The 14,230-nt window shown below is 49.1% G+C and overlaps 1 protein-coding gene across 1 annotated transcript in view; it reads left to right on the forward strand.

The window, feature by feature from the left end:
• Positions 1–14,230, forward strand: part of EXOC6B (exocyst complex component 6B) — a 235,023-nt gene that overhangs the window by 173,305 nt on the left and 47,488 nt on the right. Inside the window, 7 exon segments of the mRNA XM_066185120.1 lie at positions 5,968–6,051; positions 6,199–6,245; positions 8,347–8,467; positions 10,645–10,716; positions 11,921–12,018; positions 12,934–13,039; positions 13,713–13,822. Coding sequence (XP_066041217.1) covers positions 5,968–6,051; positions 6,199–6,245; positions 8,347–8,467; positions 10,645–10,716; positions 11,921–12,018; positions 12,934–13,039; positions 13,713–13,822 — 638 coding nt within the window.

A 14,230-nucleotide genomic window follows, 5' to 3' on the forward strand; every position in this document is an offset into this window, starting at 1 on the left:
TTGAGGAGCATCCGGCTATGGATGGGAGTCAGGTTGTTGTGGGACGTCTCCAGCCCAGCTCCCATCACTTCTGCTTCTCCTGCCTGTGGAAAACACGTTATTCCTCTGGAAAAAAAAACATGATTTCAAAGTGATTTTAACGTTCGGAGGTGGTGGTGAAGCTGCTCCAGGTGCTTCACCTTCCCCAAAGCTGTCGGTAAAACGGGGACGGGGACCCGGCCTGGGGTTTGTCCCCCTGGGGAAGGAATTTTGGGAATTTTGGTTCCTTTGCTTCCCTGACCCCGGGAGCTGGGGAGTTCCTCCATTCCCTGGTGTCCCACGGGAATGGTGGGGAGCTGCTGGAGAGAGCCCAGAGGAGGTCATGGAAATGCTTCCAGGGTTCTGGAGGCCCTCTGCCCTGGGAGAGCTGGGAATGTTCCCCTGGAGAAGGGAAAAATCCCGGGAATGCTCAGAGTGCCCAAAGGGGCTCCAGGAGAGCTGGAGAGGGGCTGGGGCCAAGGCCTGGGGGGACAGGACACAGGGAATGGCTTCCCACTGGGAAAGGGGACATTGGGCTGGGATCTTGGGCAGCAGTTCCTGCCTGGGAGGGTGGGCAGGGGCTGGACTGGAATTCCCAGATTCCCAGGGGCTGCCCCTGGATCCCTGGGAATGCCCAAGGCCAGCTTGGATCCACCTGGGATGGTTGGAGCTGTCCCTGCCCATGGATGGGGTGGAATGAGATGACCTTTCAGGTCCATTCCCCACCCAAACCAGTCTGGAATTCTGTGGGATGGGGTAGGACACGGCCATGGTGGGACACTGGAAGGGCAGGCGGGTGTGGGATGCCTCCTTGTCCTTCTTCTCCTGCGGGAAATCCTGGAGGAGCATGAGCAGGCAGCGGCTGGAGCCGGAGGATGAGCGGCCTTGGAGCAGTTTGAGCAGAAACCTCCAAAACCTGCTCTAAAAATCCATCCGAGGCCTCCTGCTCCCGACGAGCTTCTGGGAGACTCCGACAAATCCTTGAGGCCGCAAAATACCGGGGAGACGGCAGCCTCGGCAGGCTCAGGGATGAATTAATCACTCGTTAATTTCCGGGGGGTGTTCCGTAAAAACCAAACGAGGAGTTTGGTGTGAGTGTCCAGCCGTGGTGGTGGCTCGGCCTCGCTGTGCTCCCGCCTTTGGTTGGTGCCACGCGTTCATTTTTTAAAGAAATGGTTTAAAAAAAAAACAAAACAAAAAACACTTTCAGTTTTAAAATTGGCCCCAAAATTTAATTTTTTAATCAATTTGCTCCAGCTTGAATGAGTGGCTTCTCTCCGAGGCGCCGGTGATGCCACCGCGGCTGGGTTGATGAGGATGGAGATGGTCAGGAGGGTTGGAGAGTCACAGAATTTAATGGATCCCTTCGGTTTGGTGGCGTGGGAAAGGGGACAATCCCTTTTTCCCTGGTTTTCCTGTGGTGGAGAGCAGGTGGGCAACACCAGGATGCTGAGAATCCCCAACCTGAGGAGAGGGGCTCCAAGGGGAGGTCACTGCTCCCTGCCCGGAATTTGTCACTTGTTAACTCCTTGGTTTGATAAAACCTGGAACAATCCTCCTTTTTGTTGTGTTTCACCTGTAAATCCCTGATTTCTGCCTCAGGGCAGAAATTTCCTGAGGGAAACATCTTTTTGGGAAGACCTGACGGGGAAAAACGTTGGCTCACAGTTTCCGTTTACAAAAAATATCAAATCTCTCGTCGATTCAAATCGATCCTGCAGCTGATCACAGGGGAAAAGCTGGGATTTGTGATCCAGATTTTTACCAGGGATGTGCCCGGCGTGGACCGGGAGCTGCTCATCCTGAGCTCCCCCCCGAGAGTCAGGCAGGACAAAAAGCAGAATTCAAGGGCAAAATCCACGTTAGGAATCTCCACAATCCTTTGCGGTGCGCGTGCACAGCGGCAGGGAGGTTTTGGGGATGGAGCTGGGCACCTAAAAAGGGTTTTTGGGTGGATTTTAGGACCTAAGAAGATTTTTTGGGTGGATTTTAGGACCTAAGAAGCATTTGGGGGATGGATTTTAGGACCTTAGTAGGTTTTGGGGATGGATTTGAGCACCTAAAATGGCTTTGGGGATGGAGCGAGGCACCTAAAAAGGTTTTGGGGGAAGAGTTTAGGATTTTAAAAGGTTTTGGGGATGGAGCTGGACACCTAAAAAGGGTTTTTGGGTGGATTTTAGGACCTAAGAAGATTTTTTGGGTGGATTTTAGGACCTAAGAAGCATTTGGGGGATGGATTTTAGGACCTAAGAAGATTTTTTGGGTGGATTTTAGGACCTAAAAAGCATTTGGGGGATGGATTTTAGGACCTTAGTAGGTTTTGGGGATGGATTTGAACACCTAAAATGGCTTTGGGGATGGAGCGAGGCACTTTAAAAGGTTTTGGGGGAAGAGTTTAGGATTTTAAAAGGTTTTGGGGATGGAGCTGGACACCTAAAAAGGGTTTTTGGGTGGATTTTAGGACCTAAGAAGCATTTGGGGGATGGATTTTAGGACCTAAGAAGATTTTTTGGGTGGATTTTAGGACCTAAGAAGATTTTTTGGGTGGATTTTAGGACCTAAGAAGCATTTGGGGGATGGATTTTAGGACCTAAGAAGATTTTTTGGGTGGATTTTAGGACCTAAGAAGCATTTGGGGGATGGATTTTAGGACCTTAGTAGGTTTTGGGGATGGATTTGAACACCTAAAATGGCTTTGGGGATGGAGCGAGGCACCTTAAAAGGTTTTGGGGGAAGAGTTTAGGATTTTAAAAGGTTTTGGGGATGGAGCTGGACACCTAAAAAGGTTTTGGGGGTGGATTTTAGGACCTAAGAAGGTTTTTTGGATGGATTTGAGCACCTTAGAAGGTTTTGGGGATGGATTTGAGCACCTAAGAAGGTTTTTTTGGATGGATTTTAGGTCCTCATAAGGTTTTGGACCTGGGTTTTAGGACTTAAGAAGCTTTTGGGGATGGATTTGAGCAGCTAAAAAGATTTTGAGGATGGATTTAGTACCTAAGAAGGTTTTTTGGACGAGTTTTAGAACCCTAGAAGCATTTGGGGGATGGATTTTAGGACCTTAGAAGGTTTTGGGGGTTGGATTTGAGCACCTAAAATGGTTCTGGGTCTGGATTTGAGAACCTTAGAAGGTTTTGGGGAGGGATTTTAGTACCTAAGAAAGTTTTGGAGGTGGATTTTAGGACCTTAAGGGGTTTGGGGCTGGATTTGAGCCACTAAAAAGGTTTTGGGGATGGATTTTAGGACCTAAGAAGGTTTTGGGGATGAATTTTAGGACCTAAGAAGGTTTTGGGGATGGATTTTAGGTTTTTAGAAGGTTTTTTGAATGGATTTGGGCACCTAAAATGGTTTTGGGGTTGGATTTGAGCACCTAAAAAGGTCTTGGGGATGCATTTTAGGACCTTAAAAGGTTTTGTGGATGGATTTGAGCACGGAAGAAGGTTTTGGGGATGGATTTTAGGACCTCAAAAGGTTTTGGGGATGGATTTGAGCACTTAAGAAGGTTTTGGGCCTGGATTTTAGGACCTTAAAAGCTTTTGTGGCTGGATTTGAACAGCTAAAATGGTTTTGGGGATGGATTTGAGCACCTAAGAAGGTTTTTTTTTGATGGATTTGAGCACCTAAGAAGTTTTTTTTTTTATGGATTTGAGCACCTAAGAAGGCTTTTTTTAATGGATTTTAGCACCTAAAAAGCTTTTTTTGGACAGATTTTGACACCTTTGGGAAGGGTAGAATTAAGCGGGAGAACTCTGGGCACATCCCCGGGCTGATTCCTGCCCGAGCCCGGAGCTGCACTTGGATAAAAAAACAAAACCAGGAGCAACTCAGGCAATGGCTCCTCACAAGCCCTCGGCAGCTGAGGGCATCCCGAGGCAGCCTGGTTGTGTAACGCCGCAACAGCTGGGGAATCATTAAATTACCATCAGCTTTTTGCCTCTAATTAATTCAGGGTTTTTTTTTTTCTGGCGAGGAGCAGGTTGACAGCTGGTGCCCCGCTCAGGTGATATTTGTTGTTCGCAGTGTTGTTTGTTTTGTGAATTCCAAATGAGGCGGAGTTGTGTTGGGGTTTTTTTTTTTTTTGGGTTTTTTTTTGGGGTTTGTTTTTTTTCTCTCTCCTTCTCCCTCGGCTCCCAACAGTTCAAAGCAAGACGTTGTCCCCTGCCCGAGATGTTTTTTGCGATCCAGTTTCAGATGGAAAACAGGGCGGGCGTGGTGGAGGAGGGAGGAACGGGCAGGGATGAAACATCCAGGGTTGGATGGTCCCCGGGGGGAGCCTTGGAGCCCTGCAGCAGATCCCGGGATCCCGAGGAGATCCAGGGTTGGGATGCTGAGGTGGGAGCCTGGTTTGGGGCAAAAAAACCACCCCAGAGCCCAGCCCAGGGGTGATGTCCATGGAAAATGTTCAGATGTTGGGATGGAAATCCTCTGGACGCTCAGAGAACAGCCAAGATGGGAAAAATGAGCTCCAGGGTTTATTTCTCCCAATTCTAAGGAGGGGTCAGGTGCTGAACCCCACACAAACGTTGTTCCCTGTACTTGGAACATCCTGGAATTCCCAGAATCCTGAGGATCTGGGATCCTGAGGAGATCCAGGGTTGGGATGCTGAGCCTGGTTTGGGGCAAAAAAACCAGCCCAGAGCCCAGCCCAGAGGTGATGTCCATGGAAAATGTTCAGATGTTGGGATGGAAATCCTCTGGACGCTCAGAGAACAGCCAAGCTGGGAAAAATGAGCTCCAGGGTTTATTTCCCCCAATTCCAAGGTGCTGTACCCCACACAAATGTTTTCCCCCTGTACTTGGAACATCCTGGAATTCCCCGAATCCCAGGAGGGGTTGGCTGCAGGGACCTTTAAAGCCCATCCATGCGTTGGGAATCCTCAGCTATCCCAGGGTGCTCCTTTTAATTCCCAGCCCTTTAATTCCCCCCTTTTTTTGTGTCTTCGGTGTCTTTTGGCCGCTCTTTCTCTCTGCCGCCGCCGTCGTTGGTTGTTTCCCGGATCAATAAATCCGACATTTGTCCAAATTACGGCCCAGAAATCGGCTGGGCTCATCCCTGCGCATCCCAAACCTGCTGGGAGCTGGGCGTGGAACGTTCTGGAGCCTGAGCAGTCGGGGCTGGGCTCGTCGTTTTCAGAGCAGCTCTTTGTTCTCTGGTGCCTGAATGGAGTTTTGGAGGGAAGTTCCACGTTTGTGCCGGAGGAACACGAGGTTGGACGTGAAATGGAACGTCCACCAGCCCTGGGGCGGCAGCAGGGCCGGGGCAGTGTCCTTGTCCCTGAGCTGGGGCAGCTCTGGAGAGCCCTGGAGGGGCTGGAGCGTGTCCAGGGCAGGGAAGGGAGCTGGGAAAGGGCTGGAGAATTCCTGAGGAGCTGGGAAAGGGGCTGGAGAATTCCCGAGGGAGCTGGGAAAGGGCTGGAGAATTCCTGAGGGAGCTGGGAAAGGGCTGGAGAATTCCCGAGGGAGCTGGGAAAGGGCTGGAGAATTCCCGAGGGAGCTGGGAAAGGGGCTGGAGAATTCCTGAGGGAGCTGGGAAAGGGGCTGAGCCTGGAGAAAAGGAGGCTCAGGGTGGCTGGTGGCTCTGCACAAGTCCCTGGAATGTTGGAGCCAGGTGGGATTTGGGATCTGATCCCAGGGAAAAACAGGATAAGAGGGAACGGCCTCAGGAGAAGCTCAGGGTGGACAGCAGCAGGAATTTCCCCATGGAAAGGGCGCTCAGGCCTTGGCAGTGCCCCGGGAGGTTTGGAATTCCCATCCCTAAGGGATTTCAGAGCCCTGTGGATGATGTGGCACTTTGGGGACAGGGGCCAGTGGTGGCCCTGGCAGCGCTGGGCCTCTCTGATCTCCGAGGGCTTTTCCAACCTCAGCGATTCCATGGTTTACATCCCAAAGCGACCTCTCCCCGCACATCCTGACCGCCGGAATGACCCTTTTTCCTATTTTTTTTTTTCCCAGGGAGCCCGGGAGACCTTTGAGAGCTACTACAGGAAGCAGAGGAGAAAACAAGCGCGGCTGGTGCTGCAGCCTCCCTCCAACATGGTCAGTCCGTCCTGCCCTGGAATGTCATCCCTGGGCTCTCCTGCTGCCCCGAAAATCCCTAAAAAAAAAAAAAAAATCTCCTTTTTTGCCCTTCATCCACCTGGTTTTTTAACCTCTGCTCCCTCCCTGTCTCTGTCTTTGTTGCAGCACGAAACTTTAGATGGCTACAGGAAGTATTTCAATCAAATTGTAGGGTAGGTGTTCCTTTTTCTGTGCACGGCCCTGCTAAAAATGGGTGTCCTGGGCTGCTGAGGAGCTCCCCCCAAAAAAAAAGAAACCCGAGGAGGGAACGCTGATATTTTTGGTGGTCCTTGTGGGCCCAAAACGGGACCAAAAAAAAAAAAAAAAGGAAAAAAAAAGGTGGATTGTGCTTTTTTTTTTTTTTTTTTTTTTTGGGAAGAATTTTATCCGCTTTGCTGTGTCACTGGGGAGAGCTGGGAGGGACCTGCCAGCCCTTGTAGCAGTCTGGGAGTTTCTGGGAATTTCTAGGAGTTGCTGGGAGTTTTTGGGAGTTTCTGGAAGTTTCTGGGAATTTCTGGGAATTTCTGGGAATTTCGATGAATTTCTGTGATTTTTTTTTTGGAATTCCTGGGAGTTCCTGTGAATTTCTGGGAGCTTCTGGAAGTTTCTGTGAAATTCTGGGAATTTCTGGGATTTTCTCTGAATTTTTTGGGTATTTCTGGGAGTTTCTGTGAATTTCTGTGAATTTCTGGGATTTTTCTCTGAATTTCTGTGAATTTCTGTGAATTTCTGTGAATTTCTGTGAATTTCTTAGAATTTCTTAGAATTTCTTGGAGTTTCTGGGAATTTCTGGGAATTCTAGGATAAATAATCCCTGTGGATTATTTTTGTGCATCTTCCTGCCCTGTTAATGACACGAATGTGCCCTCTGCCTTAATGATTCTGGAATTTGGAATAATTATTCTTTAATTATTTTCCTGCTGAACGAGGGGAATCCTCTATTCCCCGGAGCTGCTTTTTTTTTTCGGTCGCTCTCAAATTCGGCAAAAAAAAAAAAAAAATTCTTCCGAAACTGAACTCAAGGAGGAGAATTCCAAAAGCCGCTGATCCATAAAAATCAGGATAGGATTTGCTGTTTCCTCAGCTGATAACGAGAATAATTTCAATTCCTAATCCTGACCCACCACAAATTCCACGTGCGCTGCTCCCCTCGTGCAGCTTCCCTGCTCCTGGGCTGGATTTCCTTGGAAAAAAAACGCCTGGAAATTCGTGTCCTGCCCTTTAAAATGTCCAGTCTCACCCTCATTCCCTGGAAAATACTTTATTTTTTTTTTGGGGGGGAGCAGCAGAGTTGATAACTTGAGAGATCGGAGCGAACTGATTGTCTGGAAATGTCTGGGAGCACGTGGTGGGAGAAAGGATTTTTTTCCCTGGAGTTCAAGCACTTTTCCCCTGCAGTTCCAACATTTTTTCCCTGCGGATAAAACAGTTTTCCCTGTGGTAAATCAGTTTTCCCGGCGGGTAAAGCATTTTTCCCTGCGGATAAAGCAGTTTTCCCTGCGGATAAAACAGTTTTCCCTGCAGATAAAGCAGTTTTCCCTGCGGATAAAACAGTTTTTCCTGCAGATAAAACGTTTTTCCCTGCAGATAAAACAGTTTTCCCTGCGGATAAAGCAGTTTTCCCTGCGTATAATGCAGTTTTCCCTGTGGTAAATCAGTTTTCCCTGCGGATAAAGCGTTTTTCCCTGCGGATAAAGCAGTTTTCCCTGCAGATAAAACAGTTTTCCCTGCAGATAAAACAGTTTTCCCTGCGGATAAAGCAGTTTTCCCTGCGGATAAAGCAGTTTTCCCTGCAGATAAAGCAGTTTTCCCGGCGGATAAAGCAGTTTTCCCTGCGGATAAAGCAGTTTTCCCTGCGGATAAAGCGTTTTTCCCTGCAGATAAAGCATTTTTCCCTGCGGATAAAGCAGTTTTCCCTGCGGATAAAGCATTTCCCCTGCGGTCAGACCATTTTCCCCAGTTGTGATGGGATCTCTGCTGGCCGGAGCGGAGTTTAACCGGCGGTTCTTGTGGGAATAACGAGGCCGAGACCCGGCGGAAGGGGAATTCTGCCTTTGTGCGCGCACACAGCGTGTTTTAACTCACTCCCCTAACCCTTTGCCATTAAAAAACGAGGGAATAAAAGCGTTCGGAGCCGCCTGGGTCTGGCAGATCCCTCGAACCCGAGCAGCCCCGGGGCCCTCGGCTCAAACCTCGCCCCCGGGGGCTGGGGGGCTGCCCTTTTTCGTCTGTGAAATCGCAAGTTTTGGTTGAGTTTTTGTGCCCTGGCTGCAGGTTCTTCGTGGTGGAGGATCACATCCTGCACACCACGCAGGGGCTGGTCAACCGGGCCTATCTGGACGAGCTGTGGGAGATGGCCCTGTCCAAAACCATCGCCGCGCTGAGGACTCACTCCGTGAGTAGAAAAAGCCGCGGCAGAGCTCAGCTCTTGCTTGGCTCTCCTTGACGTGCTGCACTTCTGCCTTTTTTTTTTTTCTTTTTTTCCCGCCAGGATTCCTTGTTTTCCCCCTTTTCCAAAAGAGCCGCCCAGACACGCTGATAATTCTTTTTTTAGCCTCTCGGTTGACTCCATTTCCCTACCAAACTCGACGTTTTGAAGAGTGAAACAGTGTTTTCACCGTCGTGTCATTCGTGGTTTTTTGAGGAGCGCCAGCGGAGGGAGTTGATTTGTCCCCGAAAAAATGAGGGGGGGGAAAATGAATTTTTGTGGCACACTGGAGCATGGCCTTGTTTGATAGAGGGTCAGAGAATCCCAGAGTGGTTTGGGTTGGAAGGGACCTTAAAGGTCACCCTGATCCCTTAAATTTCATGGCTGAGAAACCAAATCCAGGGAGAGGGAACCTCGGGAGCACCTTGGGTGAAAATATGGGAAAAGATGGATGAGAACACCAGGATTGGAGCATCCTGACCCAGATGGGTTTGAAGGTCCTTTCCATCCCCCCAGGACCTGGATCTCTCTGGGATGAGGGCCCCCAGAATTTTCCTGGTGTTCTCCATTCCCATCCAGCTGACTGGAAAGTTGATTTGTCATCTTTTTGACACACTGGAGCATGGCCTTGTTTGATAGAGGGTCAGAGAATCCCAGAGTGGTTTGGGCTGGAAGGGACCTTAAAGGTCACCCTGATCCCTTAAATTTCATGGCTGAGAAACCAAATCCAGGGAAGGAGAACCTCGGGAGCACCTTGGGTGAAAATATGGGAAAAGATGGATGAGAACACCAGGATTGGAGGACCCTGGTCCAGTGGAAGGAGGTGGAACCGGTTGGGTTTGAAGGTCCTTTCCACCCCACACCATTCCACGGCTCTTCCCAGGACCTGGATCTCTCTGGGACGAGGGCCTCCAGAATTTTCCTGATGTTCTCCATCCCCATCCAGGTGACTGGAAAGTTCCCTCCTTTCCCCCTGAGCTCCTGCTCTACCGGAGGGGATAAACACCAACCCCCCCCAATCCAGCGGGCTGCGAGCCTGTGTTTGTTTTAGTTCCAAGTGGGATTTTTCTCGGGGCTGGAAGCAGGAGGCTGAGGCAGGCCCAGCCACGGGTGGGTTGGTTTTTTTGGATTTTTTTTGGTGTTCCCAGCTTTGTTGCCACGCCGGTCGTTTCAAGTGCTGCCAAAAGTGGCTGCCAGGGGAGGCAGTTTTATTTTTCGGCAATCACAAAACCTTCCCTGGTTTCCCAACCTCGCGGCCGCCACCGTTTGTTCCGAGAGCTCTCCCAGTTCAACCGGTGCCCCGCATCCCCAAACTGGGATTTCAGGGGAAGGTCTCACCTCGCTGAGGCTTTCTCGAATCTTCCAAGGCAGATAAATTTATCCCTGGGTTTTCCTCCTCGCCGCAGACGGGGACATCTTTAATCACTTGTGATGCTTCGGGGCATTATCTTTCTTCCTGCCTCTCTCCTTTTTGGACAGGGAGATGGAAAACGTGTGTCTTCCCCCGGCCCTTCCCTCTGATTAATGGAGCCGTTCCTCCTGGAGTTTCCAGCTTTAAATCCCGCTCTCTTTTTTTTTTCCAGCCTGGGATCGCCGATTCTATATTTGGGCAGGCTCTGTCTCAAACTTGACATTTTTCAGCCACGGGAGGGGAAAAGGTTTTTTTTTTTCGGGTTTTTTTTTTTGGCTGCTCCTGGGAAGCCTTGGGGACACCGAGTTGTGTCTTGGGGTGGGGATTTGGAGCTGGATAAATCCCAGTGCTGGAGCTGGAATCCGGCGCGTGGGGTTTTTTTTTTTTTTTTCCTCCCCCCCTCAGCACGGGCTGCCTGGGATGCTTCATTACCGTCAGACACAACACGGTAAATATTAAATGAGAAATTCTGTCCCTCCCGTCCCCGTGGTGACAACGCCGTGACAACCATCTCCTGTGTCTCAGGAACACCCTGGGTGTTTATAGGGCACCCCAAACCCAGGGGAACAGGGATATTTCCCAGGCAGCCCTCCCTGCCCCATGCAGGAGGATGAACCTGCTGCTCCCCCAGGCCCGGGCAGTTGTTATCAGTGAGATAAGAGCACAGGGAAGGGTTTTTGGGGGTTTGTGCCGTGCAGTCAAAGCCGCGTTTTCCTCTCTCCCTCCTCCCCAGTCCTACTGCTCCGACCCCAGCCTGGTGTTGGACCTGAAGAACCTCATTGTGCTCTTTGCTGACACGCTCCAGGTACGTGCTGGAACCGAGAATTCCGGATTTTTGGGGCGCTGAGCCCCCCAAGAAAACACTGCGTTGGATCTGAGGCCGTGGAGAAAGGGCTTCCAGAATTAAATAACGGAACTGGAATTGTGGGTGTGGAGTTCGGACAAAACTCCGTAATATCACGTGACGGAAAACTTAAAGTTTAAGGTTTTAGAAGATAGTAATATATATATAAAGCAAAATAGAAGTTTTAGGGTGGAGGCCGAGTCCTTCTTTTTCACCTTCTTCTTCCTGAGTGTAGGTGGCATTTTCTAATTAAATAGGAAAAAAAATCCGCATTGCGAGCCACAAGCAGTTAGTTAGGAAGTTAAAAATAAAAATAATTTAGGTGTCATTTCTTAATTGGAGAGTTTATCCTTAAAAGGCCTTGGAGAGAGAGAGAGAAAGAGGGAGGCATTTTTAGTTTGTTAGCTAGAAGGGCTGTAAAACTCACAGTTTGTGAGAGTGTAATTAATGGGAATAGGAATTAATAAACATCTGAGTCCGAACAGGAAATACCATCTTGAGCATTTAATCCTGACCCAGACAAAAATAAAAATAAAGTAAAATAAAATAAAATTAAATTAAAAAAGTAAAATAAAATAAGGTAAAATTAAAAAAGTAAAATAAAATTAAAATAAAAATATAAAATAGAATAAAATAGAATAAAGTAGAATAAAATAGAATAAAATAAAATAAAATAAAGTAAAATAAAATAAAAAAATAAATAAATAAAATTAAATAATAAAGTAAAATAAAGTAAAATAAAATAAAGTAAAATGAAATGAAGTAAAATAAAATAAGATAAAATTAAAATAAGATAAAATTAAAATAAATAAAATAAAACAAAACTAAACTAAAACTAAAACTAAACTAAAATAAAATGTAGTAAAATAAAATAAATTAAAATAAAATAAAATGTAACAGCATGATGGGCTCAGTGCTCTCCTCATCCAGCTTGTCCAGCCTGAGCTGGGCTGCCCGAACCCCTTTTTTTGGCATTTCTGGTTCAGAAACATCCCTGCCTTGAGCCTTGCCCCGCTCTGGATGCTTCCCGCTCGCTCAATCCCCCCGTAACCCCCCGCAGCAGCCGCAGGGCTGGTGCTGGAGGAGAATTTTCCCCCGTTCAGGGCAGGAAAAGCAATCCCCAGCTGCCGGGGGGGCCTTCAATCCCTGCCCTCCTGCCCCGCAGGGCTACGGCTTCCCCGTGAACCAGCTCTTCGACATGCTGCTGGAGATCCAGGACCAGTACAGCGAGACCCTGCTGAAGAAATGGGCCGCCGTGTTCAGGTGAGGGGCAGAACAAACGCCTGAGACACCCGAGACGCCTCCCACGGGGGAGTTTCGGCCCCTCACGTGGAGGGTTTTGGTTCTTTGGGGGGTTTTTTTGCCTTTTTTTTTTTTTTTTTTTGAGGGGGTTGATTATGGAAGCGTGGAATGGGTTGGGTGGGATCTTAAAGCTCATCCAGTGCCACCCCTGCTGGAATATATCCAGGGCTGGAGCCAGGCTGGGAGAGCTGGGAATGTTCCCCTGGAGAAGGGAAAAATCCAGGGAATGCTCAGAGTCCCCAGAGGGGCTCCAGGAGAGCTGGAGAGGGGCTGGGGCCAAGGCCTGGAGGGACAGGACACAGGGAATGGCTTCCCACTGGGAAAGGGGACACTGGGCTGGGATCTTGGGCAGCAATTCCTGCCTGGGAGGGTGGGCAGGGGCTGGGCTGGAATTCCCAGATTCCCAGGGGCTGCCCCTGGAACCCTGGGAATGTCCAAGGCCAGGTTGGATCCACCTGGGATGGTGGGAGCTGTCCCTGCCCATGGATGGGGTGGGGTGAATGTGCTTTTCAAGGTCCCCTCCCACCCAGACTGTTCTGGGATTCTGGGATTCTGGGATTCTGGGATTCTGGGATTCTGGGGTGCTTGGCAGAGCGATGAGGTTTAGAATCTGCTCTTCGTAATCTCCCACTTCCTAAAATCTGGCAGGGATTTAAGGAATCCCTGGATGAGATTTGAGGTCCCTCCGACACAATTCATTCCAAGGTTCTGTGCCCTCGCTCCATCCCCGAGCTGTGGCTGCTTTGGGATTCCCCTGGCCGCTGCTGCAGGAATTTGGGATCACTCCCCAGCCCGTCCCCAGCTCCTTGGAATCTCCCGTCCCAGCAGGAAAAACTTTCCCCCCACAGTTGTCTCCCTAACTCTCCTTTTCCCCAGGAATATCCTGGACTCGGATAACTACAGCCCCATCCCGGTGTCAAACGAAGAAGTTTATAAGAAAATCGTCGGGCAGTTCCCATTCCAGGACGCTGAACTTGAAAAGGTAAATCCTGGAATGTGCAGGGTGTGGGCATTGAAAAGATGAAAAATAAAAAAAAAAACGACAACAACCCAAATCGACCCAAAGAAACAATAAAAGGGAAAAGAAAACAACGGGAAAGGACAAATATTCCTCCCATGGGATGCATTTCTCCTGGTGTGGGTGAGGGAAGCGTGATCTGTGTTCCTCTCTCAGGGTGTCCTGTCACACAGGTAGAAAAATCCACTTCCAGTGGCATGGTATTCCCATTTTGTGGACCCTGGGATCGACCTTTTTTGGCTTTAATCTCATTTTTAGGGAAAAAGAGGCCAAAAAAAGTGGTGGGTCTTGGCCTCTGCTTGGAAAACCAAAGTGTGTCCCCTAAATCCTGCCTGGCCTCGTGCTCCACCCCTGGCAGGCAGCAAACCCAACCCCGGTGATCCCAGTCCAAGGGTTCGGGTTTCTGTGTCCTGCCCCCCCAAATTCAGTCCTGGGAATTCCAGGTGTTCCCAAGGAGGGAGGGGAAGGGAGTTGGGAGAGGAGGGAATGAGGGAATTGCCCCAAACCCCTCCTGCTCCATGTGCCAGCTGCCATTTTCTGCCCTCCCCCTTTGGCTGAAGTGTGGATAAAACCCGGGGCAAATCCCGGAATTCCTTTGCCCGCCCTCCCTCTGGAACGTTCTCCCCTGTTTTTCCAGCAAGCCTTCCCAAAGAAGTTCCCCTTCTCGGAGTTCGTGCCCAAGGTTTACAGCCAGATCAAGGAGTTCATCTACGCCTGCCTCAAGTTCTCTGAGGACCTGCACCTCAGGTGGGGAACGTTTGCAGCTGAGAGACGATTGAATATATTACAGAGAGGAATAAATACATGGATTAAAAATATGGATTTTTTCCTCCCTTGGGATGGGCCCTGTCCAGGCTGGAAGTGGCCCTGGAGCAGTGGGATCTTGGCTGGATCTCAGGATGGTTTGGGTTGGAAGGAATTTTGGGAATCATCCCCTTCCAAGCCATCCCAGGGACACTTCCAGGGAATTCCACACAATCCCATGACGATCCCAGCTGTGTGAGGAGCGAGGGGCTGTCTCCTCCAAAGGGGTTCCTTCATCATTATTTTAATCAATTGATTTAAAAAATTTGATAAATTATTAATAAATCAATAAATTTATCAATAGATGAAATTATTAAATTGATAATAATTTGGTGAATTATTTAATAAATT

The sequence above is a fragment of the Chamaea fasciata genome, unplaced genomic scaffold, assembly GCF_029207755.1.
Source record: "Chamaea fasciata isolate MVZ Bird 193981 ecotype frontalis unplaced genomic scaffold, bChaFas1.0.hap1 SCAF_6, whole genome shotgun sequence".
NCBI classification, from domain to species: Eukaryota; Metazoa; Chordata; class Aves; order Passeriformes; family Sylviidae; genus Chamaea; species Chamaea fasciata.